At 40.1% G+C, this 22790-nt stretch overlaps 1 protein-coding gene across 8 annotated transcripts in view; it reads right to left on the bottom strand.

The window, feature by feature from the left end:
* Positions 1-22790, bottom strand: part of ANO4 (anoctamin 4) — a 430350-nt gene that overhangs the window by 223917 nt on the left and 183643 nt on the right. For all 8 annotated transcript variants that reach the window (XM_054527543.2, XM_054527542.2, XM_054527546.2 and 5 more), the window contains one exon: positions 16317-16511. In XM_054527543.2, coding sequence (XP_054383518.1) covers positions 16317-16511 — 195 coding nt within the window. The remainder of the gene's footprint in view (positions 1-16316; positions 16512-22790) is intronic.

Raw genomic sequence — 22790 nt, 5'->3', positions numbered from 1 at the left:
AAAACAGGCATAATTCCACCTCACAGACTGCTATGAGGACTAAATGAAATGCAGGAGGAAAATTTGTGAAAGCCCTTTGGAAACAACAGAATATCAAGTAAATGTAGGGTTGCAGTATTATGATTGTTATTCTAAAGATTGGTCATATATTTATCTTTTCCTTATTTTTGTTTCCCTAAAGCATGAGTTTATCCTGACTCTTGGCAGAACTAGGAACAAGTCTTTCTTGGCTGTCCTTCTTTTAAAAGTCTCTCCTTATTGGTCCTCTCCTCTCCCTCTCCCCACAGCTTCTGGTCCTACTCTTTAAAGGGAGAAACAGGATACAGTCTGTTCCCTAATTTGAGACCAGGCCTTGACATTGGTTCCAGAAAGTAATCTTTGAAACTCAGGGAAATAGGAATGAATTCTATTATATGAGAACCCAAAAAAGGGAGGATGAAAAACAAAAGTCCAGAGCATAGTAGACCAAAAAGAGAAGTTACAAAGTGGACATCACTTACATTGAAGGAAATAATAAACTGTGAAGATGATTACACAAGCAATCAACAGAACCTAACTGGTCCCTTCTTTAGTATGGTTTTCTTACGCTAAGGTTTGAGCTACTGCAGGGCTTTTAATTTAAATTTTCTAAGGCTTTTTTACAATAATTTGCTAGAAATGTTTCTGCCAAGTTGTGTGAAGAAGAAAGTAATAGCACATTAAATGAGAGAATAGGAACACCTGAGCTAGAATCTTGCCTTCACCATTTACTGGCTGTATAACCTTAGGCAAGGTACTTACCCTTCTTCACGCCTTAGTTTCCCCAACCATAAAATAAGGAAAATAGCATGAGAATATTATGGGAATTAAATGAGATAATGAATGAAAATAGTTGAACAGTTTTTGAGGTTGGGAATATTGTAGAGGGCTTAATATATTGTAGCTATAATTTTATTATTATCAAACTATGCATTTAATGCCTAAGTATACAGACAGTACTAATCATTCTAGCTGTTTGGAAACAAGAAAATCCTAATGTTTCTCTCCTGGAAAATCAATTATGTCCTAGCATTTAAATACTAGATAGATTCTTAGGGAACAATAATCATGCATAAATGTGGAAAGGGCCATAGGTTTTAAAAAGTGAGATAAAAGAAACTGTATTAGAAATTACTTGAGAATGACACATATCGGCAAAACATTATTTTACAAATTCTAAATGAGACTAAAGGACATATTCTGTGGTTAATGACACTTCTCTAGGATGGTATGATGGGTCTAACAGATAAGGAAAAAGCAATAGAAGAAGTATTTTAGATTTCAGAAAGCTTTCAATTCTATTTTATATGGCATAGTCATTAGCCGGGATAATTTGATCTATATCCACTAAGCTTTATAGTTTCAAACTCAAAAAAATCAAAATCAGTGCTTCAGTTTACTACGCTCTTGAGCCTTAAATTATAGTCCCAAACCTAGTACCATTTACCACTTAAATTTTTGGTCCATAAAGGAAGCAGAAAATAATATTCTTTAATTATGAGTGTCTAAAGGATAAGGTCAAAATGAAATTGATAAACAGGAGAAAGAATTGAAACAATCAGAAGGAAAGAGAAACCACACAAATACAAGATGAAGATGAATGGCTTCTGTATTTACACAGCATAATGAGAGACCATCTTATTGGTATTCTAGCACAAGTTAACTGGGAAACTGCTAAATGAAGTGGTGACTAAGATAACAAGGATTCTGGGGCATAGGTACTTTCAGGGTTCTGAATTTTGCTTATCATGATGGTGACAAGAAAAATGATTTCTTTATTTATCAACCATTTATTACTGAACACCAAGTATGTGCCAAAAATCAAACTGGACATTCTACACAAATTATTTAATTGCCATAACAAGGCTATGTAGCATTGCCAGACACAATACATTACAATACAGGATGTCCTGCTAAATCTGAATTTCAAACAAACAATATAATTTTTTATTATGTGTGTCGTATGCAATATTTGGGACATACTTTCAAAAATACTTGTTTATCTGAAATTTAAATTTAATTGGGAACACTGTATTTAATTTGGCAGCCCTAATACTATAAGGTAGGTATTAATTTCCTCATTTTACTGATGTAGAAACTAAGATTCGGAGAAATTAAGTGATTTGTCCAAGGCTGTAATAGCCATCAGGTGACATATCTAGCTTTTAAACACCTAATGATAAAGCTTGCTTTCAGAACCAGTGTAATGCACCGTTCCTATCACTATGCTCTTTCCTGCATCTGAATGGTCATGCCTCTTCTTCCTGTTGAAATCCTAGTTGACCTTCAAAGTCAAATTGGTAGACCATATGTCTTTTGAGTCTTTCTAAATTCTCCTCAGCATAATAAGGGTATGCTGTCATAACCTTATTTATTTCTCTGTTCCAGCCCTTAATACAGTTTGACTTCTATCATAGCAGCTTAAGCACATGTCCCTGTAGTGGGCATTCTTCCACATAAAGTTTCCTAACATCACCTCTATTTCCTTTTGGGGAAGTCCCTCTCCCTTGCTGTGTGTAGTCAAGGTGGCAGAAGAAATCAAGGAGTCCTACCCTCCCACTATGAAGGCTGAAGGGAGAGGTCTTCTGTCCTATCATTTGTCTCAGCACTGTCTGTCCAACCAACGGAAAAGTGCATAGCCAATAGAACTGTCCTCCTAAATCTTCAAAACGTGAGCCAAACGACGCAAAACTAGAAAAACCGGTAAGAATTCAATCATTCCAGATAGTCAAATAGAAGATATTCTATTCTAATCAAATAGCTATTCTTGATTTCTCTACTCCTTTTCCAAGGTTGGCTCTTTAGGTTTTCCATCCACATTCTTCAAATTTAAATTCCTTCTTTGTTTGGATTAAATGATTAGTTTCTCTTGTTGGTAACAAAGAACCCTGACCGATTGTCTCTCTTGGACATGACTGAGCACCTTAAGACCCATGTTTAATAGAGTTATGCACCATTTCAAAATACTCCAAGGAGGGCAACTTCCCAATAAATCCTTGTTAGTAAATAGTAGGCACTCATAAATGTTTGTAAACTCAAAGGGGGATAAACAAACTGAAATTGTTCAGGCAGATGGACAATTTCTTGCAGAAAATCTACAAGACTCCCAAATTCTCTCTTTTTGTACTTAGTAACCAGTCTGAGTGGGCCTTAGAGAACACTTCGGGAACAGGGATTATTAACTTTGTAAAAAATAGATGAATGACTTAATAGGCCTCAATATGACTAAATTGTCCAAGCTGCTTCTAAGATCTATGACTCACTGCACATAAGAAACTCAGTTTGAGAGCTCTTCCATAATCTCCCAACGGAGAACTATGATGCATTTGTGCAAGTACACTAAAAATAAAGAGAATGGAACTGAAATCATATTCTACCTTGCCAGAATAATATGAGTTTTAAAAATACTTTTCTTAAATAACAAGTTTCTAATTGTAACTTAATATATTTTTTCTTAATTATAATTCTAGGCTAGAGGATTGGCTTTATTTATATTTTCAACCAATACTCGACATATGTAGGGTTTAAGGATCTATGATAAAGTGATGGGTAGATAAGTAAAGTGATTTTTTTTGTTTTGTTTTGTTTTTGTTTTTTTGAGATGGAGTTTTGCTCTTGTTGCCCAGGCTGGAGTGCAGTGGCGCGATCTTGGCACACTGCAACCTCCGCCTCCCAAGTTCAAGCGATTCTCCTGCCTCAGCCTCCCAAGTAGCTGGGATTACAGGCATGCACCACCACGTCCGGCTAATTTTGTATTGTTAGTAGAGATGGGGTTTCTCCATGTTGGTCAGGCTGCTCTTGAACTCCTGACCTCAGCTGCTCCACCCGCCTCAGCCTCCCAAAGTGCTGGGATTACAGACGTGAGCCACCATACCCGTCCAAGTGATGTTTTTAAGGTGAGGGAAGAGACTTGAGATATTAAGTCACACTGTGGGCTGAATTAGCCCATGTTGATAAAACACTATTAGGACATATCTTAATAACATTTGTTTAATTGTATTATAGTAATATCGACACAGGATATCAATTAAAGGAAAGGACAGACTGAATCTACACTGCCTGCATTTGACTTTAATGGAATATTCAATTCTGGGCACTGCATTTTCAAAGAGATAGCAATGAAACAAGAATGTTTCTAAGAGTGGAGAGGGTACAATGGTAAAGAAGTTGAATATCATGTCATTCAAGGAAGCACTGAAGACACTAGGAAATGTTTCACCTGGAAAATAGCTAGGGATGAGTTTCTTAAACAACTGAAGGATTGTCATATGAAAGAAAAGTTAAGATTTACACCATATAACTTCAGAATGCTAACCTATATCTGGTGAGTAGAACAGATTTTGACAAACAACATATAATCATTTATTAAGAACCTACTAGGGACAATGCATGATGTTAGGAGTGACAGAAGATACAAAGATGAATTGAGGAGAGTTCCTGCCTTCTGGGAGAACTATAAGACCACAGAAACAGATGGACTTTGATAAGGCTTCTAAGTTATGTGGAAGTGTGGGGAAGTAGGGGAACAATTCCGACTATAAGATCTAGAAAGCTTCTTGGAGGAAGCGGAATTTGAGTTACATTTTGAGGAATGAGAAGGACTAGTAGACACTCATTAGGGGAAGGGATATTCCAAGATGAGAGAGGAGCTTGAGCAATGGCAAAGAAATGGAAGAGTAAAAGCCTACTTGAGAAATACTAAAAAGCCTGTGGATGCCTGAAGCTGAATAACATGGATAATGTCAGTGTAAAATGAGATAAGCCTGGAAAAGTAGGGAGAGGCTAAATTGGAGAGGGCTTGAAAAGCTGGGCTCACAAGGCTGCACTTTCTTCTGGAGAGCTATAACACTTTTAAGAAGAGGAGGGCTGATACTAATTATCTTCTCTGGAGGAGAACCTTGGTGTCTGAGAGAACCACTGAAGACAATTGTCCAACATCTAAAACCTTCCACTAGGCTCTCCAGAATTCTCTGAATGTCATCAATCTCTTCTCAGATCGCCCCATTCACCTTCTTGCTCTAAGGAAAACCTGGGTCTTCCCAGTGGTCATGCTCCCCTGTGGCTCTTTCACTTAGAACTGTTTTTCTCCAATAGCCCTGGCACCAATGCATCTGAAGGAGGAGTAGATACCTTTCTTGAGTCTCAAATCCACCTTCAGACCATTCTTCTTCCCTCTTCCCCAAACACCTTCAGCCTTGAATCTCAAGTTGTTATACTACATCATCTTCTACCCTTTATCTTTGTACTCTCCTGCTACCTGCCAGATCATGTTCCCTTATTTCTCAATAAAGTTAATGCCTGGCTTATCATTCTTCCCAAAACTACTCAATTCTTGACTCAATCATTTTCACATCTTGGCCTCTCAGTCCCTAGGAATTTTTTCATTCAATGATCTTGCCTTCTACTCTTTATAGTTCCTTATTTTGTACCTTGGCCTAAACCTTGTCACTACCAGTAACAGCATCTTGTGTTGATATTACTATAATAAAATTAAATAAATGTTATTAAGATATGTGCCACAATATTAGTGCCACACATTCCATTCTCTTACCACCTCTCTTATCCTTCCAGATCCTCCTTCTATTACCCTAACCCCAACACTTTGTTGAACCCTCTGGGAACTTCAACTGATTGATCCTACCAACTTTTCACTGTACCTCCTTCCCTTGATGTCTTTTTTTTTTTTTAAACAGCAAAAGGTATCAATTTTTATTATTTTATGCCTTTTTAAAAACACAAATCTGAGAGTCCACAGAATTTATAAATTTCCCCTGCAAACTGCTGTTTTCTTTTTTTTTTTTTTTTTTTTTTTTTTTTTTTCTTTTATTATTATTTATTATTATTAAACTTTAGGTTTTATGGTACATGCGCGCAATGTGCAGGTAAGTTACATATGTATACATGTGCCATGCTGGTGCGCTGCACCCACCAACTCGTCATCTAGCATTAGGTATATCTCCCAGTGCTATCCCTCCCCCCTCCCCCCACCCCACAACAGTCCCCAGAGTGTGATGTTCCCCTTCCTGTGTCCATGTGTTCTCATTGTTCAATTCCCACCTATGAGTGAGAATATGCGGTGTTTGGTTTTTTGTTCTTGCGATAGTTTACTGAGAATGATGATTTCCAATTTCATCCATGTCCCTACAAAGGACGTGAACTCATCATTTTTTATGGCTGCATAGTATTCCATGGTGTATATGTGCCACATTTTCTTAATCCAGTCTATCATTGTTGGACATTTGGGTTGGTTCCAAGTCTTTGCTATTGTGAATAATGCCGCAATAAACATACGTGTGCATGTGTCTTTATAGCAGCATGATTCATAGTCCTTTGGGTATATACCCAGTAATGGGATGGCTGGGTCGAATGGAATTTCTAGTTCTAGATCCCTGAGGAATCGCCACACTGACTTCCACAAGGGTTGAATTAGTTTACAGTCCCACCAACAGTGTAAAAGTGTTCCTATTTCTCCACATCCTCTCCAGCACCTGTTGTTTCCTGACTTTTTAATGATTGCCATTCTAACTGGTGTGAGATGGTATCTCATTGTGGTTTTGATTTGCATTTCTCTGATGGCCAGTGATGGTGAGCATTTTTTCATGTGTTTTTTGGCTGCATAAATGTCTTCTTTTGAGAAGTGTCTGTTCATGTCCTTTGCCCACTTTTTGATGGGGTTGTTTGTTTTTTTCTTGTAAATTTGTTGGAGTTCATTGTAGATTCTGGATATTAGCCCTTTGTCAGATGAGTAGGTTGCGAAAATTTTCTCCCATTTTGTAGGTTGCCTGTTCACTCTGATGGTAGTTTCTTTTGCTGTGCAGAAGCTCTTTAGTTTAATTAGATCCCATTTGTCAATTTTGGCTTTTGTTGCCATTGCTTTTGGTGTTTTAGACATGAAGTCCTTGCCCATGCCTATGTCCTGAATGGTAATGCCTAGGTTTTCTTCTAGGGTTTTTATGGTTTTAGGTCTAACATTTAAGTCTTTAATCCATCTTGAATTGATTTTTGTATAAGGTGTAAGGAAGGGATCCAGTTTCAGCTTTCTACATATGGCTAGCCAGTTTTCCCAGCACCATTTATTAAATAGGGAATCCTTTCCCCATTTCTTGTTTTTGTCAGGTTTGTCAAAGATCAAATACTTGTAGATATGTGGCATTATTTCTGACGGCTCTGTTCTGTTCCATTGATCTATATCTCTGTTTTGGTACCAGTACCATGCTGTTTTGGTTACTGTAGCCTTGTAGTATAGTTTGAAGTCAGGTAGTGTGATGCCTCCAGCTTTGTTCTTTTGGCTTAGGATTGACTTGGTGATGCGGGCTCTTTTTTGGTTCCATATGAACTTTAAAGTAGTTTTTTCCAATTCTGTGAAGAAAGTCATTGGTAGCTTGATGGGGATGGCATTGAATCTGTAAATTACCTTGGGAAGGATGGCCATTTTCATGATATTGATTCTTCCTACCCATGAGCATGGAATGTTCTTCCATTTGTTTGTATCCTCTTTTATTTCCTTGAGCAGTGGTTTGTAGTTCTCCTTGAAGAGGTCTTTCACATCCCTTGTAAGTTGGATTCCTAGGTATTTTATTCTCTTTGAAGCAATTGTGAATGGGAGTTCACTGATGATTTGGCTCTCTGTTTGTCTGTTATTGGTGTATAAGAATGATTGTGATTTTTGCACATTGATTTTGTATCCTGAGACTTTGCTGAAGTTGCTTATCAGCTTAAGGAGATTTTGGGCGGACACAATGGGGTTTTCTAGATATACTATCATGTCATCTGCAAACAGGGACAATTTGACTTCCTCTTTTCCTAATTGAATACCCTTGATTTCCTTCTCCTGCCTAATTGCCCTGGCCAGAACTTCCAACACTATGTTGAATAGAAGTGGTGAGAGAGGGCATCCCTGTCTTGTGCCAGTTTTCAAAGGGAATGCTTCCAGTTTTTGCCCATTCAGTATGATATTGGCTGTGGGTTTGTCATAAATAGCTCTTATTATTTTGAGATACGTCCCATCAATTCCTAATTTATTGAGAGTTTTTAGCATGAAGGGTTGTTGAATTTTGTCAAAGGCCTTTTCTGCATCTATTGAGATAATCATGTGGTTTTTGTCTTTGGTTCTGTTTATATGCTGGATTACATTTATTGATTTGCGTATATTGAACCAGCCTTGCATCCCAGGGATGAAGCCCACTTGATCATGGTGGATAAGCTTTTTGATGTGCTGCTGGATTCTGTTTGCCAGTATTTTATTGAGGATTTTTGCATCAATGTTCATCAAGGATATTGGTCTAAAATTCTCTTTTTTGGTTGTGTCTCTGCCAGGCTTTGGTATCAGGATGATGCTGGCCTCATAAAATGAGTTAGGGAGGATTCCCTCTTTTTCTATTGATTGGAATAGTTTCAGAAGGAATGGTACCAGCTCCTCCTTGTACCTCTGGTAGAATTCGGCTGTGAATCCATCTGGACCTGGACTTTTTTTGGTTGGTAAGCTATTGATTATTGCCACAATTTCAGCTCCTGTTATTGGTCTATTCAGAGATTCAACTTCTTCCTGGTTTAGTCTTGGGAGGGTGTATGTGTTGAGGAATTTATCCATTTCTTCTAGATTTTCTAGTTTATTTGCATAGAGGTGTTTGTAATATTCTCTGATGGTAGTTTGTATTTCTGTGGGATCGGTGGTGATATCCCCTTTATCATTTTTTATTGCATCTATTTGATTCTTCTCTCTTTTTTTCTTTATTAATCTTGCTAGCGGTCTATCAATTTTGTTGATCCTTTCAAAAAACCAGCTCCTGGATTCATTTATTTTTTGAAGGGTTTTTTGTGTCTCTATTTCCTTCAGTTCTGCTCTGATTTTAGTTATTTCTTCCCTTCTGCTAGCTTTTGAATGTGTTTGCTCTTGCTTTTCTAGTTCTTTTAATTGTGATCTTAGGGTGTCAATTTTGGATCTTTCCTGCTTTCTCTTGTGGGCATTTAGTGCTATAAATTTCCCTCTACACACTGCTTTGAATGCATCCCAGAGATTCTGGTATGTTGTGTCTTGGTTCTCGTTGGTTTCAAAGAACATCTTTATTTCTGCCTTCATTTCGTTATGTACCCAGTAGTCATTCAGGAGCAGGTTGTTCAGTTTCCACGTAGTTGAGCGGTTTTGAGTGAGATTCTTAATCCTGAGTTCTAGCTTGATTGCACTGTGATCTGAGAGACAGTTTGTTACAATTTCTGTTCTTTTACATTTATTGAGGAGAGCTTTACTTCCAAGTATATGGTCAATTTTGGAATAGGTGTGGTGTGGTGCTGAAAAAAATGTATATTCTGTTGATTTGGGGTGGAGAGTTCTGTAGATGTCTATTAGGTCCGCTTGGTGCAGAGCTGAGTTCAATTCCTGGGTATCCTTGTTGACTTTCTGTCTCGTTGATCTGTCTAATGTTGATAGTGGGGTGTTAAAGTCTCCCATTATTAATGTGTGGGAGTCTAAGTCTCTATGTAGGTCACTCAGGACTTGCTTTATGAATCTGGGTGCTCCTGTATTGGGTGCATATATATTTAGGATAGTTAGCTCTTCTTGTTGAATTAATCCCTTTACCATTATGTAATGGCCTTCTTTGTCTCTTTTGATCTTTGTTGGTTTAAAGTCTGTTTTATCAGAGACTAGGATTGCAACCCCTGCCTTTTTTTGTTTTCCATTTGCTTGGTAGATCTTCCTCCATCCTTTTATTTTGAGCCTATGTGTGTCTCTGCACGTGAGATGGGTTTCCTGAATACAGCACACTGATGGGTCTTGAGTCTTTATCCAGTTTGTCAGTCTGTGTCTTTTAATTGGAGCATTTAGTCCATTTACATTTAAAGTTAATATTGTTATGTGTGAATTTGATCCTGTCATTATGATGTTAGCTGGATATTTTGCTCGTTAGTTGATGCAGTCTCTTCCTAGTCTCGATGTTCTTTACATTTCGGTATGATTTTGCAGTGGCTGGTACCGGTTGTGCCTTTCCATGTTTAGCGCTTCCTTCAGGAGCTCTTTTAGGGCAGGCCTGGTGGTGACAAAATCTCTCAGCATTTGCTTGTCTGTAAAGTATTTTATTTCTCCTTCACTTATGAAGCTTAGTTTGGCAGGATATGAAATTCTGGGTTGAAAATTCTTTTCTTTAAGAATGTTGAATATTGGCCCCCACTCTCTTCTGGCTTGTAGGGTTTCTGCCGAGAGATCCGCTGTTAGTCTGATGGGCTTCCCTTTGATGGTAACCCGACCTTTCTCTCTGGCTGCCCTTAACATTTTTTCCTTCATTTCAACTTTGGTGAATCTGACAATTATGTGTCTTGGAGTTGCTCTTCTCGAGGAGTATCTTTGTGGCGTTCTCTGTATTTCCTGAATCTGAATATTGGCCTGCCTTGCTAGATTGGGGAAGTTCTCCTGGATAATATCCTGCAGAGTGTTTTCCAACTTGTTTCCATTCTCCCCGTCACTTTCAGGTACACCAATCAGACGTAGATTTGGTCTTTTCACATAGTCCCACATTTCTTGGAGGCTTTGCTCGTTTCTTTTTATTCTTTTTTCTCTAAACTTCCCTTCTCGCTTCATTTCATTCATTTCATCTTCCAGGGCTGATACCCTTTCTTCCATTTGATCGCATCGGCTCCTGAGGCTTCTGCATTCTTCACGTAGTTCTCGAGCCTTGGTTTTCAGCTCCATCAGCTCCTTTAAGCACTTCTCTGTATTGGTTATTCTAGTTATACATTCTTCTAAATTTTTTTCAAAGTTTTCAACTTCTTTGCCTTTGGTTTGAATATCCTCCCGTAGCTCGGAGTAATTTGATCGTCTGAAGCCTTCTCTCAGCTCGTCAAAGTCATTCTCTGTCCAGCTTTGTTCCGTTGCTGGTGAGGAACTGCGTTCCTTTGGAGGAGGAGAGGTACTCTGGTTTTTAGAGTTTCCAGTTTTTCTGCTCTGTTTTTTCCCCATCTTTGTGGTTTTAACTACTTTTGGTCTTTGATGATGGTGATGTACAGATGGGTTTTTGGTGTGGATGTCCTTTCTGTTAGTTTTCCTTCTAACAGACAGGACCCTCAGCTGCAGGTCTGTTGGAGTACCTGGCCGGCCGTGTGAGGTGTCAGTCTGCCCCTGCTGGGGGGTGCCTCCCAGTTAGGCTGCTCGGGGGTCAGGGGTCAGGGACCCACTTGAGGAGGCAGTCAGCCCGTTCTCAGATCTCCAGTTGCGTGCTGGGAGAACCACTGCTCTCCTCACAGCTGTCAGACAGGGACATTTAAGTCTGCAGAGGTTACTGCTGTCTTTTTGTCTGTGCCCTGCCCCCAGAGGTGGAGCCTACAGAGGCAGGCAGGCCTCCTTGAGCTGTGGTGGGCTCCACCCAGTTCAAGCTTCCAGGCTGCTTTGTTTACCTAAGCAAGCCTGGGCAATGGCGGGCGCCCCTCCCCCAGCCTTGCTGCCGACTTGCTGTTTGATCTCAGACTGCTGTGCTAGCAATCAGCGAGACTCCGTGGGCGTAGGACCCTCTGAGCCAGGTGCGGGCTATACTCTCCTGGGGCACCGTTTCCTAAGCCCGTCGGAAAAGCACAGTATTCGGGTGGGAGTGGCCCGATTTTCCAGGTGCAGTCTGTCACCCCTGGAAGGGGAACTCCCTGACCCCTTGCGCTTCCCGAGTGAGGCAATGCCTCGCCCCTGCTTCGGCTGGCGCACAGTGCGCTCACCCACTGACCTGCGCCCACTGTCTGGCACTCCCTAGTGAGATGAACACGGTACCTCAGATGGAAATGCAGAAATCACCCGTCTTCTGCGTCGCTCGCGCTGGGAGCTGTAGACCGGAGCTGTTCCTATTCGGCCATCTTCCAAACTGCTCCCCTTGATGTCTTGTACCCTCTTTACCAAATCACAAAATGAAATCACTATCATCACTCCCTTCCATGCACCTTTGATTCCCTTTCTCTCTTTCCTACTTCCTTGGCAAAACCACACTGCTGTTCAAATCCAACTCACCACCAACTCTATGTCTTTACTCATGTAGCTACACAAAATTAAAAACTACACAATGATGATAACTAGTCCTACTTTAGTTTCATGACTATGAATCTCCAATCCCTTTTAATGTGAGTTGGCAAACATATTTCCCCTCTCCATATCTTTCTTTCTCTCTCTCTTTCTCCCTGTGGCTCCATTCTCATTCTCAGAGATGACCTTGCTTCTCACATTAAAGATAAAGCTGACAACATAGGAAAAGAACTTATTAGACCCTCAGCACACCTGCCAATATCTACATACGCCTCCTTCCCACCAGTTATCACAGATAAACTATCCATGGTCGTATTGTGCATAGCTCTCATCCTCTCACTGATGCCCATATCACAAATTCTCCCCTCACTTGAACACCATAAATTATCTGCTGGAGAGCTGCTATTTTTAAAAGAAACTCTTGACCTTACTTCTCCTCCAGCTGCTGCCCTATTTCTTCACTACACTTCATAGCAAAACTGCTCAAAAAAGTTGCCTATATTCAGAGCATCTAATTTATGTCCTCTTATCTCCCTTAAATCCACTTCAATCAGGGTTTCATCCCCACCACTCCACTAAAACGGCCCTTATCAAAATCACCACTGACCTCCACTTTACTAAAATGGACTAATTCTCAGTCCTCATCTTATTTGACTTTCAATAACATTTAGCTTAGAAAACCATTCTTCTCTTCTTGATAAACTTTTGTAATTTCTGAGATGTGGCACTTCTGGGTTTTCTCCATCTTTACTGGTGGTTCTTTCTTGGCCTTCTTTGCTCGTGGTTCATGTGCTCTTTGACCCTTTATTATTGGAGTGTCCCAGATCTCAGCCCTTGATGCTCTCCCTTCTCCATTTATACTTCTTCCCTTGGTCATCTCTTTCAATCTCATTTCTTTAAATAGCACTTATATGTCAACAACTATTAGTTTCATACCTCTTTCACAGACCAATCATCTTTCAAACTCCAGACATGGAGGTCAAACTACCACCCACAAGATCTTGCCAGCTCTCAATATCATCACATCTATAATCAAACTTCTGAACTCAGCCCCACCTTTGCCCTCAAACCCACCAAATCTGCTTCTCTTGAAGGCTTCTCCATCTCAGCTGATTTCACTCAGGCCAAAAAAACTTTTCAGTCATCCTTTGCTCTTCTTTCTCTTTTACCCTACATACAATCCATTAGGATATTTTGTTGGCCCAGCTTTAAAATATATCCAGACTCTAAATTCTCACCATCACTTCTGCCGTTCCTAGTCAGAGCTACCATCATTTCTCCACTGGATCATTCTGGAGGCCTCCTATCCGACCTTTCTCCTTTTATCCTCTCCTCCTATAATCTATTCTCCCCATAGTCTATATTACATCCTGTTAAAATATAAATCAAATTATGGAATTCTTCTGCTCAAAACCCTGTAAGAGCTTCCTTTCACATAGGGCTCAAAGTCCTTACAATGGCCTATAAGGTCCTGCCCCATCTAGTCCCTACAACCTCACTGAGATGATTCCCCGCCTCACTCACTCCACTCCAAGTTGAGGAGCCTCCATACTGTTCTTCAAATTGCCAGACCCACTCTTACCCTACAACCTGTCCACTAACTGTCCCTCTGCTGGAATGAAGTTGCTCAGACATCCACATGGCTGTCTCAGAAACTTCTAGTCAGTGATTACACATCTTCATGACTCAGCCTACCCTGATCACCATGTTTAATATTGCAACATGCTACCCTCTTCCCCTACTTTCTCTTTTATCCATAATACTTATCCTTTCCCTAAACACTATATATTATATATAGCTTACATATAACTATAATATAGATTACACAGTTGGTCTCTTTAATATATTTATTTATTATCTCTTGCAGCTACTATGTAAACTCCCCAAGGGCAGGGACTTTTGTCTGCTTTGTTTCCTGATGTATATCAGGTACTTGTTGAAATAAAGGCAGACAGAAAAATTCAGAAGCTATTGTAGTAGTCTAAAACACAGCTAATGAAGGTTTTGTTCGGTCCTACCCTACAAATATTTATTGGGAGTACAAAGATAAATAATCCAGAATCCCTGCCCTTAAAGACCTTTCAGTGGACAGATAGACAAGTAATTTCAACATGTTCAAAGATAACAGAGCAAAACCAGGGCATCCTGGGAAGAAAGAACAGCAGGAGCAAAGGCTGGGAGGCATGAAACAGCATCACATATTTAGAGAAGTGAAAGCACATTGATATACTCAGATGTGATGGTCTATTTGATGAGCCAGCTTGGCCAGGCTACAGTCTCCAGTTATTCAATGAACACTAATCTAGTGCTGCAGTGAAGGTGTTTTGTAGATGCAATTAAAGTTCATAGTCAGTTGACTTTATGTAAAGGAGATTCTCCTTGATAATATAGGTCAGTTGAAAAGCCTTAAAAGCAGAGCTGAAGCTTTTAAGAGCTGTGCCCAAGAGTTCCAGCCTGCCCTTGCAGATAGCCTGACCTATGAATTCAGACTTGCCTAGCCATCTCCCACAATGAAAGCCAATTCTTTGTAATTAGTCTCTAGTACATACTTTCTACTGGTTTTGCTTTTTTGATTGAACCCTGATTGATGCACTATAGTAATAAAGCTTAAGGAAGAAGAGGGCAAAAAATGAAGGGTGAAAGCAGTAGGGGCCAGATCACAAAAGGCATTTGTTTTTAACATGCTAAGAGGTTTGAACTGGACCCTGTAATTGGTAGAACAAGCACAGTAATTGATCAGGGGTACAGATGAATCATTCTGGATTTGGTACATACTGGGAAAGGAGGCAAGAGGAGGAGAGAGATGCTGGAGTGGGAGAAACCAGGAAAGTTACATGCGAGAGAAATACGAGAAGAACCCTAAGATTGTCATGGAAGCCAAGGGAACAGTGTTTGGGAAACAAGTGGGTTGTCCGCCTTGGTCTGGCGCATCGGGAAAGTCTGGCAAGCGTCTACTACATTGTGATAAAAGGAGGTCACTGAGGGCCTCAAAAACAGCCAGAATGGAATGGAGGAGCTAGAAACCAGATTGTGTTGGTTGCCCTTGACAGAACAGAGCAATCAAAAGTAAATTATTATTTTCAGCAGTTTGTCTTGGAAGGGAGAAGGAAAAAGTGGCAGAAGAGGGAAAAGGGTACAGTGTTAAATGATCAGAATGGTAGAAGCTTGAGCCTTTTCATAGACTGAGGGTAAACAGCTAGCAGTGTGGAAGGGTGAAAGAGACGAAAACAAGAGGACACATTCTCCTGAGGAAGCTTCAGAAGAGGTGAGAGGTGACCATGACTAAAGGACATGGGTAAGGGCTTGGTCAAAGACAGTGGGAGGCCCCTCATATTCTGAAAACTGGAGGAAAGTGGGGAATGATGCATAAAGAGCAATACATTTGAAGAGAGAGGATAAGGGACCTCCAGTAATTCATGCCCAACGGCCCTGGTGTTTCTTGATGGGTTAGGAAACAAGGTTACAAGCTAAGAGAGAGAAGATGGTGTGACATGAGTAGAGATGGAGGTTGGCTTCAGTAGCAGCTGTGTGGCCATCCACTAGGACATTACAGAGAGGAATCAGGATCAGGTGAGAGTTCTTCTAAATGACTTGTGAATTCTCTCGCAATTTGATGTTTCTATAGAGTCACTTTGCAGGAACATTGCCTTAGTCACTGATATTTCCTTGAACCCAAAACAATGCCTAGCATATAGCTGGCACTCAATAAATATTTGTTCAATGAATGAATGAATACTTAAATGAGCTTTTCCCCCAAATAAGCACATAAGATGTCTTCACTTCATTTAATGTAGAATCATTTTAATATTTTAAAGAGATCACAGATGCTTCCCAGAAGACTTAAAACAATATAATATAATGACTCCAGTCTTCTCTCCTGATCTCAGGAGGATGTGGGCAAGCCAACACAGATAACCTAGGTTTCAAAGTGGGTGTTTTTTGGCTTGAATTTTTTCCTGACCAGTCTTAAAGCAAATTATCAGGAAATGACCAAATATCTATTTTGTTTTATTATATAATGAGCTTTCCTGAACTGAGCAAGAGGTTATGCACTCTGATTTTCATTTAGATTCTACCACTGTGCACATAGCCTCAACCTTCTCTGAACCATCAAGCTCTCTACCCTCTTATTTGTCTTGGTGATATTTACCATTGACTGAGGTGAGCAGAAGGGGAAATAAAACAAGACTCCTAACAAAAGCAAGCTTAGCTGAAAGTATGGCATAATTACATAATAAAAATATAATGCAGGCTGTGGTCAGGTTGCTGCTGAAATGGGTCCCCGTTGAACTTCCCCATGCATCACCTGGGTGGAAGACTTTGGTTTTTCCATTAGTGATTCCAGAAGAGCTCGCCTCCATTTTTATTGACCTTCTGCCTGGTGGGAGTGAGGAATGCCTGACCACAGGCAGGCGACGACGTGACGCTGGGCGGCTTGCCACACTTCGCCGTTGATGGATTTGCAAACACTTTTCAGCCCCATGAATAGATAAACTTAAACCTGGAATGAGAAATGGCACCATTAGACTGAAGAAGTCACTTCAGAATGGCTAAAAGGCTGTTATGTTCTCATATGAAGTCCAGAGAACAGAAGCAACCATGTTTCAAATTCTTAAGGTATGCATCACTCAAAAGTAGACATCCTTAGTAACCAAGACAAGACTTTTATGAAACAGGATCCAATCAGTCAAATCTGAAAATTCTTATAAAAATTCTTTCCAAAATGCTGGGAAAATATGCACATATTTGACATGCTGTTGCCAAAGCAGTAGGGCTTAGGAACCACTGTTGGGGTATCTGGAATTTCAACAAAAACCAAGAACTTTCTCCACAAGATTCACAGATAGGCCAAAGTTGTTGGCTAAACTCACATTTACACTCTTGATAACCTTAGAATTATATGCATCTTGAGAACTGTTATATTTGGAAATATTTCAAACATACTAAAAGCAAAACGAATAGTATAATGAACTCCATGTACTCATCAACCAGTGTCAACAAATATCAAGATTTTTCCAATCTTTTTTCATCAATCCCACTCACTTTGTTGTTGGTTTGCTTTTTAGATGCTGGAGTATTTAAAGCAAATTCCAGACATCATGTCAATCTCCTCAAAAGTAGTATTGATTACATCAGCTTATATAGATTACATCATTAATATGGACTCCATCTACTGATACGTATCAACTGTATAAAGAAATGCTGAGTTCAATGTGTATTTTTTTAAAACACTCATTGATCACCATTGGAGGTTCCTAAGATACCAACTCGTTACTCAGAAGATTAATAAAGGGAATAAAGCAAGCATTTATCCTGCCTTTCCTTTACTAGCCATTTTTTATTAGTTGATGAGGGAAAATTCTTCACTACAGAAGAATTCTTGCTAAGAAACACCAATAAGAAAGAGAATTAAAAATTATTTTGGATTTTTTGTTTTTTTGTCCCTGTGATGGTTTGCTGAGAATGATGGTTTCCAGCTTCATCCAAGTCCCTACAAAGGACATGAACTCATCCTTTTTTATGGCTGCATAGTATTCCATGGTGTATATGTGCCACATTTTCTTAATCCAGTCTATCATTGACGGACAGAAAAAACCAAACACTGCATGTTCTCACTCATAGGTGGGAACTGAACAATGAGAACAGTTGGACACAGGAAGGGGAACATCACACACTGGGGCCTGTCACGGGGTGGGGGGAGGGCGGAGGGATAGCATTAGGAGATACCTAATGTAAATGACGAGTTAATGGGTGCAGCACACCAACGTGGCACATGTATACATATGTAACAAACCTGCACGTTGTGCACATGTACCCTAGAAATTAAAGTATAATAAAAATAAATCAATAAATAAGTAAATAAAAAGAGAAAGAAGGAGGGAGGGTGGGAGAGAGAGAGAGAGAGAGAAGGAAGTAGGGAGAAAAGAAAGGAGGGAAGGAGAGAAAGAGAGAGAGAAAGGCTGGAAGTAGGCTGGATGTTACTATTCCTGACACTTGTAATATTAGTATTTCTGGGCTTGAAATTCTTTTTTATGTAAATCCTTCTTTCTTTCTGAGTGAGAACTGTACTTTTTAATAAAAATTGTGTAACTGTAAGGATTACATTAGATAGTACATGTGAAACATTTAGAAAAGTAGCCCCAGGTATGTCTTAAGTATTGGAATCAGAGTGCCTAGGTTTGAATCATAACCTCTTCCTTTACTAGCTAGGTATTTCTAGGCAAGTTCATTAGCCTCTGAGTCTCAGGTTTCTTTATATGTAAATGGGATATAAAATAGTATCTACCTTATAATGTTGTTGTATGCATTAAAACGGATGTTGAAACACAAAAAAAATGGAATGTAAAAAAATTATTTTAGAGCTACAATAAGAAGTCTACTAAAAACCTAGAAACAGGGAAAATAACAAGTCTGCTAAGAGGTAAACTGCAAAATCACCAATCACAGGTCATGTCAAAGATAAGAAGGGTCACCTTAAATTTTCCCAGGGGAAAAAGAGGATATGACCTGGGCCAATTTGTAAACTCTAGCAAATCTTAAGGAAGGATGACTCAAATCAGATTAGGGCTTGTTAAACCAGGAAATCATTAAAACAAACAGTGTAACAAATATAGGCAGCACCCATCTAAGAAACAGACTAAGTTCAAGAATTCCAATTGCACCGCCAGACAGTCCTGACATACATGATTTTACTCTCCTTTATCCATTTAACTGCCCTCATTCCAACAGTGCTCACCAGATAACCTACGGATTAGGATTGGGCTTCCAGTACAGGAAGAGAGTTTTCACACTAGTGTTCCTGTCTACCTGGCAGCTAGGGTTCTCAGTGTGAGCTAACAGATGGACATCCTTGGCTTTCACACATCTATCTCCACGTGAATTGCTTGGTATGAGTCTGCCCCCAAGATGTTGTTTCTAAGCCCACAATGCTGTGAGCCTAAGCCTTGGTCTCAGGAGATTCACTCAGGTTAGGACTGTCATGCTGGGTGGCCCCTTGGGAGACAGGCTGGCAGGCTGCCCCTGGGCACTCTGATGCTCAGGTGCCTAGGCAAGTATGAGCCTTCCACTCCCAGAGGTCTCTCTCTATAATTAGGACAGACACCACAGCATCAACCACACATGCATCATCCACTTCATGGTGGAGTGGTTTTCTTCCACTCCACCATGCTCTGTGCCACTGGTGCATGTTCCCTGTTTCCACGGAGGTACAAACTGAACCATCTGTAGACCCATCAAGACTCCAGAAGAATGCAAACAGCTTTGTGGGTGACAGATGAAGGGAAGAGGAGAGACATTTTAAGTCAACATCAGATGATACATGCACTCTCAGTCTGCAAATATGAAATAGACTGCTCTCCTGAAAAAATTTCTTTTTTCTTTTTGCAGAGGCTTATTGGGCTGAGGAGAACAGGATTCTGACTCAGCACAGCACTTTTAGCTTTTATATAACTTTTCTGAAGGAAGCACAAAATGACGTAAATGAGAATAGAAATTGTATCATGGAAATAAACGGCATAGGTACTTGAAATTGTGTTTTTAAAATATAATAATGTAGATCATAGCAAAAAATGTTAAAAATAAAAAATAATTCAAGAATATTACCAGGAGAAGATAGGTATGAGGAAAGTGGGTATGTTACATGGAAATATGGAAGGAATCTTTAATGCCTGAGAAAAATCCATGTTCTTCCTCTAGGAATTAAGGGTCCTCAAAGTACAGATAAAGGGCCTAGCGTAAAAGAGCTCTCCTCACACAAGGGCTAAGTCAATGGGAGAAAGAGAGATTTGTAAATAAATAGCTAGCATGCAAGATAGAAAATATACTCTGGGCATTTGAAAATGTTAACGTTTATAGAATATTCTGAAGTCACATCTTTAGAAATGAATTGTCAGCCAATAAATTACATCATCCAATTTGTTCTTAGTCTAAAAAAAAATTGTTGACACTATCTATTAAATGTCAGGCACCACACTAGATATTGATCATTATCCCATTAATGTATCATCACAACCATAAGAGCCTGAGAATTGGTATCTATGTTTTACAAATGGAAAATCTGAGGCTCGAGAAGTTACTTGACCAAGGTCACACAACAAAGTGATTAAATGATATTTTAACCTTGCCTTTTTCCACTATACCATGCAGTCTAATGGATTCAATACCAATATAAACACTCATTGTTTTAAGCCTGCAGTGGTTCTGAACAGTAACTTAACAGAAAGCTATCCTGGGTGGGGGATAGATTGGAAGCCCAGGATGTTGAGATTCCTTTGGCCTAAGCTCTTAAAGAACCATCTGTTTCTCCCCTCTCCCACGCTTGGCCCATGGCATTATCCAAGCTGAAATGTCCTCCTGATTCTTGATCAGCTGTCAAAGACCTTAGTAAGAACTATCTAGAGCTGTACCTTCCCCTTGACACATGTCAGTTCCTCTGACCCACTCCAGTTTCTAATCTTGCAATTAGCCCTCATCATGTAATGCCCTTGAAGTCTCATTCATCTGCCAGTACATGGATGGTCCATTTCTCAAACGTTCAAGAGTCTCTAATGACAAGGGTCGTATTGTGCAGTTTTCTGATTCCTTCCTCATCTCTGAACAAAGTACTTTCCATAGGGCAGGTGTGGGGCAATGATCCCCCTTCAGTCCCTCTTCCCTCTGCACTTTGCACGCTACATGGTGCAGACATCTTGGACATGGACAGCACAGTGCCAAAAGCCAGTCAAGGAAATAACACTGAGCATGCTTCACTGTGCAGCAAATTTTTCATTTAGTGTTTCCTGTTTTATTGTATCCTCACTGTCTTTCCTAGGCTCCCTGAGGTCAGAAACTTAGCTGCCTCCCTCAGCCTCATCAGACAGCCTCCTCTCCAACTCAGCTGAGAAGATGGGGCCCAGGTGATGCAAAGTTCCTGATCTTCCTCCTTTCAACCTCAAATAATCATTACAAAAATACCTTTTCCTCTTGAGACACATCATCTATCTTACTTGATAAAAGAGCCAAAGTCAGAATCTTGGGAAATACACACCTTGGGGGATAAGGTGAGGTCAGTACAAAGTAGTGGCTAAAATGTGGATGCTGTAGCCAGAATTCTGGGCTCAAATCTTGGCCACACCATTTACTACCTATGTTACTTAATGCATTTATTTAAATTTTTGCCTCAGTTTTTTCACCTGTAAAATGGGGTAACAATAATTCATACCTGATAGGGTTTTGTGAGAATTGAGTTTCTACCTGCAGAGTGCTTATGGCAATGTCCAGTATAATGGGTGCTCAGTACAAGTTAGCTGCCATCATTAGCTTCTATCATATCAATGATTCTCCTCAATTTTCATTTTTACCCATTAGGCTCTAGGCTCTAGCATTTACACCATTGCTTCTGCTCATCTGTTTTTAAACTCTTGCTTTGGCTTTCGTTTTCATGACACTTAAGCTTCTTGCTACCTCCCCTTACCTTTTTAAACTCTTTCTGTTCCTGTTCCCAAAGGTGGGTATATTAGTTCCCAAAGCCCCATTTAACAAATTAACACAACCAGGATGGGTTCAAACAGGATTTTATCATCTCACAGTTCTGAAGGCCATGTGTCTCACACCACGGTGTCAGCAGGGCTCTATGTCACTGCTGTATGTTCCCTGTTTCCACAGAAGTGCAGGCTGAACACCTGTAGGCCCATCAAGACTCCAGAAAGGTAGACAGAAGCTCTGGGGAGAATCCATTCCTTGCCTCCTTCAGCTTCTCATGGGTGCCAGCATTCCTTGGTGTTCCTCGCCTTGTGACAACATCACTCCAATCTCTGTCTCTGTGATTATATCACCTTCTCGGTGTTTGTGTCTAATCTCTCTCTACCTCTCTCTTAGAAGGATGCTGGCTGTGACATTTAGGGATCACCAGGATAATCTCCCTATCTCAAGATCCCTAACTAAATCCCATATGCAAAGACTCTTTTCAAACAAGGTAACACTTGCAGGTTCTGGGAATTAGAATGTGGACAGATATTTGGGAGCCATTATCAGCCCACCACAGTGGGCATTTTCCGAAGTTTTGATTTTGGCCTTTTCTTCTCTCCATCCCATCCATCCTTGGGGATCTTATGCACTCCATATCTCCATGTGTAATCTCTGTGTGTTCAGCTCCCCAAGTCATGCCTCCCACTTTACTCTGTCTCCTAAACATCAAACCTACATTTCCTGCTTGGTCTGAGTTTTCTCTCGAGACACTTGATGAGTACATGGGAACACAATAAATGACTAATATTTTAATAAACAAAAATCAAAGGCCGGGCACAGTGGCTCACGCCTATAATCCTAGCACTTTGGGAGGCCGAGGCGGGTGGATCATCTGAGGTCAGGAGTTTGAGACCAGCCTGGGCAACATGGTGAAACCCCATCTCTACTAAAAATACAAAAATTAGCTGGGCGTGGTGGCTGGTGCCTGTCATCCCAACTACTCGGGAGGCTGAGACAGGAGAATCACCTGAACCCAAGAGGCGGAGGTTTCAGTGAGCCGAGATAGCACCACTGCACTCTAGCCTGGGCAACAAAGAGCAAAACTCTGTCTCAAAAAAAAAAAAAAAAAAAAAAAAATCAAAGCTCAGATTTTCTTTAAGGCTCTCAAATATTTTCTTTACTCCTCAAAAATCCTACCAAAAAAGTGAAAATTTTTCTGAATAACATAAAATTCTTAGGTGTTCTTTCTCTCTGGCCCACTTCCAAGGTGCACTATTTCTGGCTTCACTGCACATATTCACTATTTCTGGCTTCATAGCAGTGTGCCTATGTAAAA

Source organism: Pongo abelii, chromosome 10, assembly GCF_028885655.2.
Source record: "Pongo abelii isolate AG06213 chromosome 10, NHGRI_mPonAbe1-v2.0_pri, whole genome shotgun sequence".
Taxonomy (NCBI): Eukaryota; Metazoa; Chordata; class Mammalia; order Primates; family Hominidae; genus Pongo; species Pongo abelii.
This window is presented reverse-complemented; position numbering and strand designations above follow the sequence as displayed.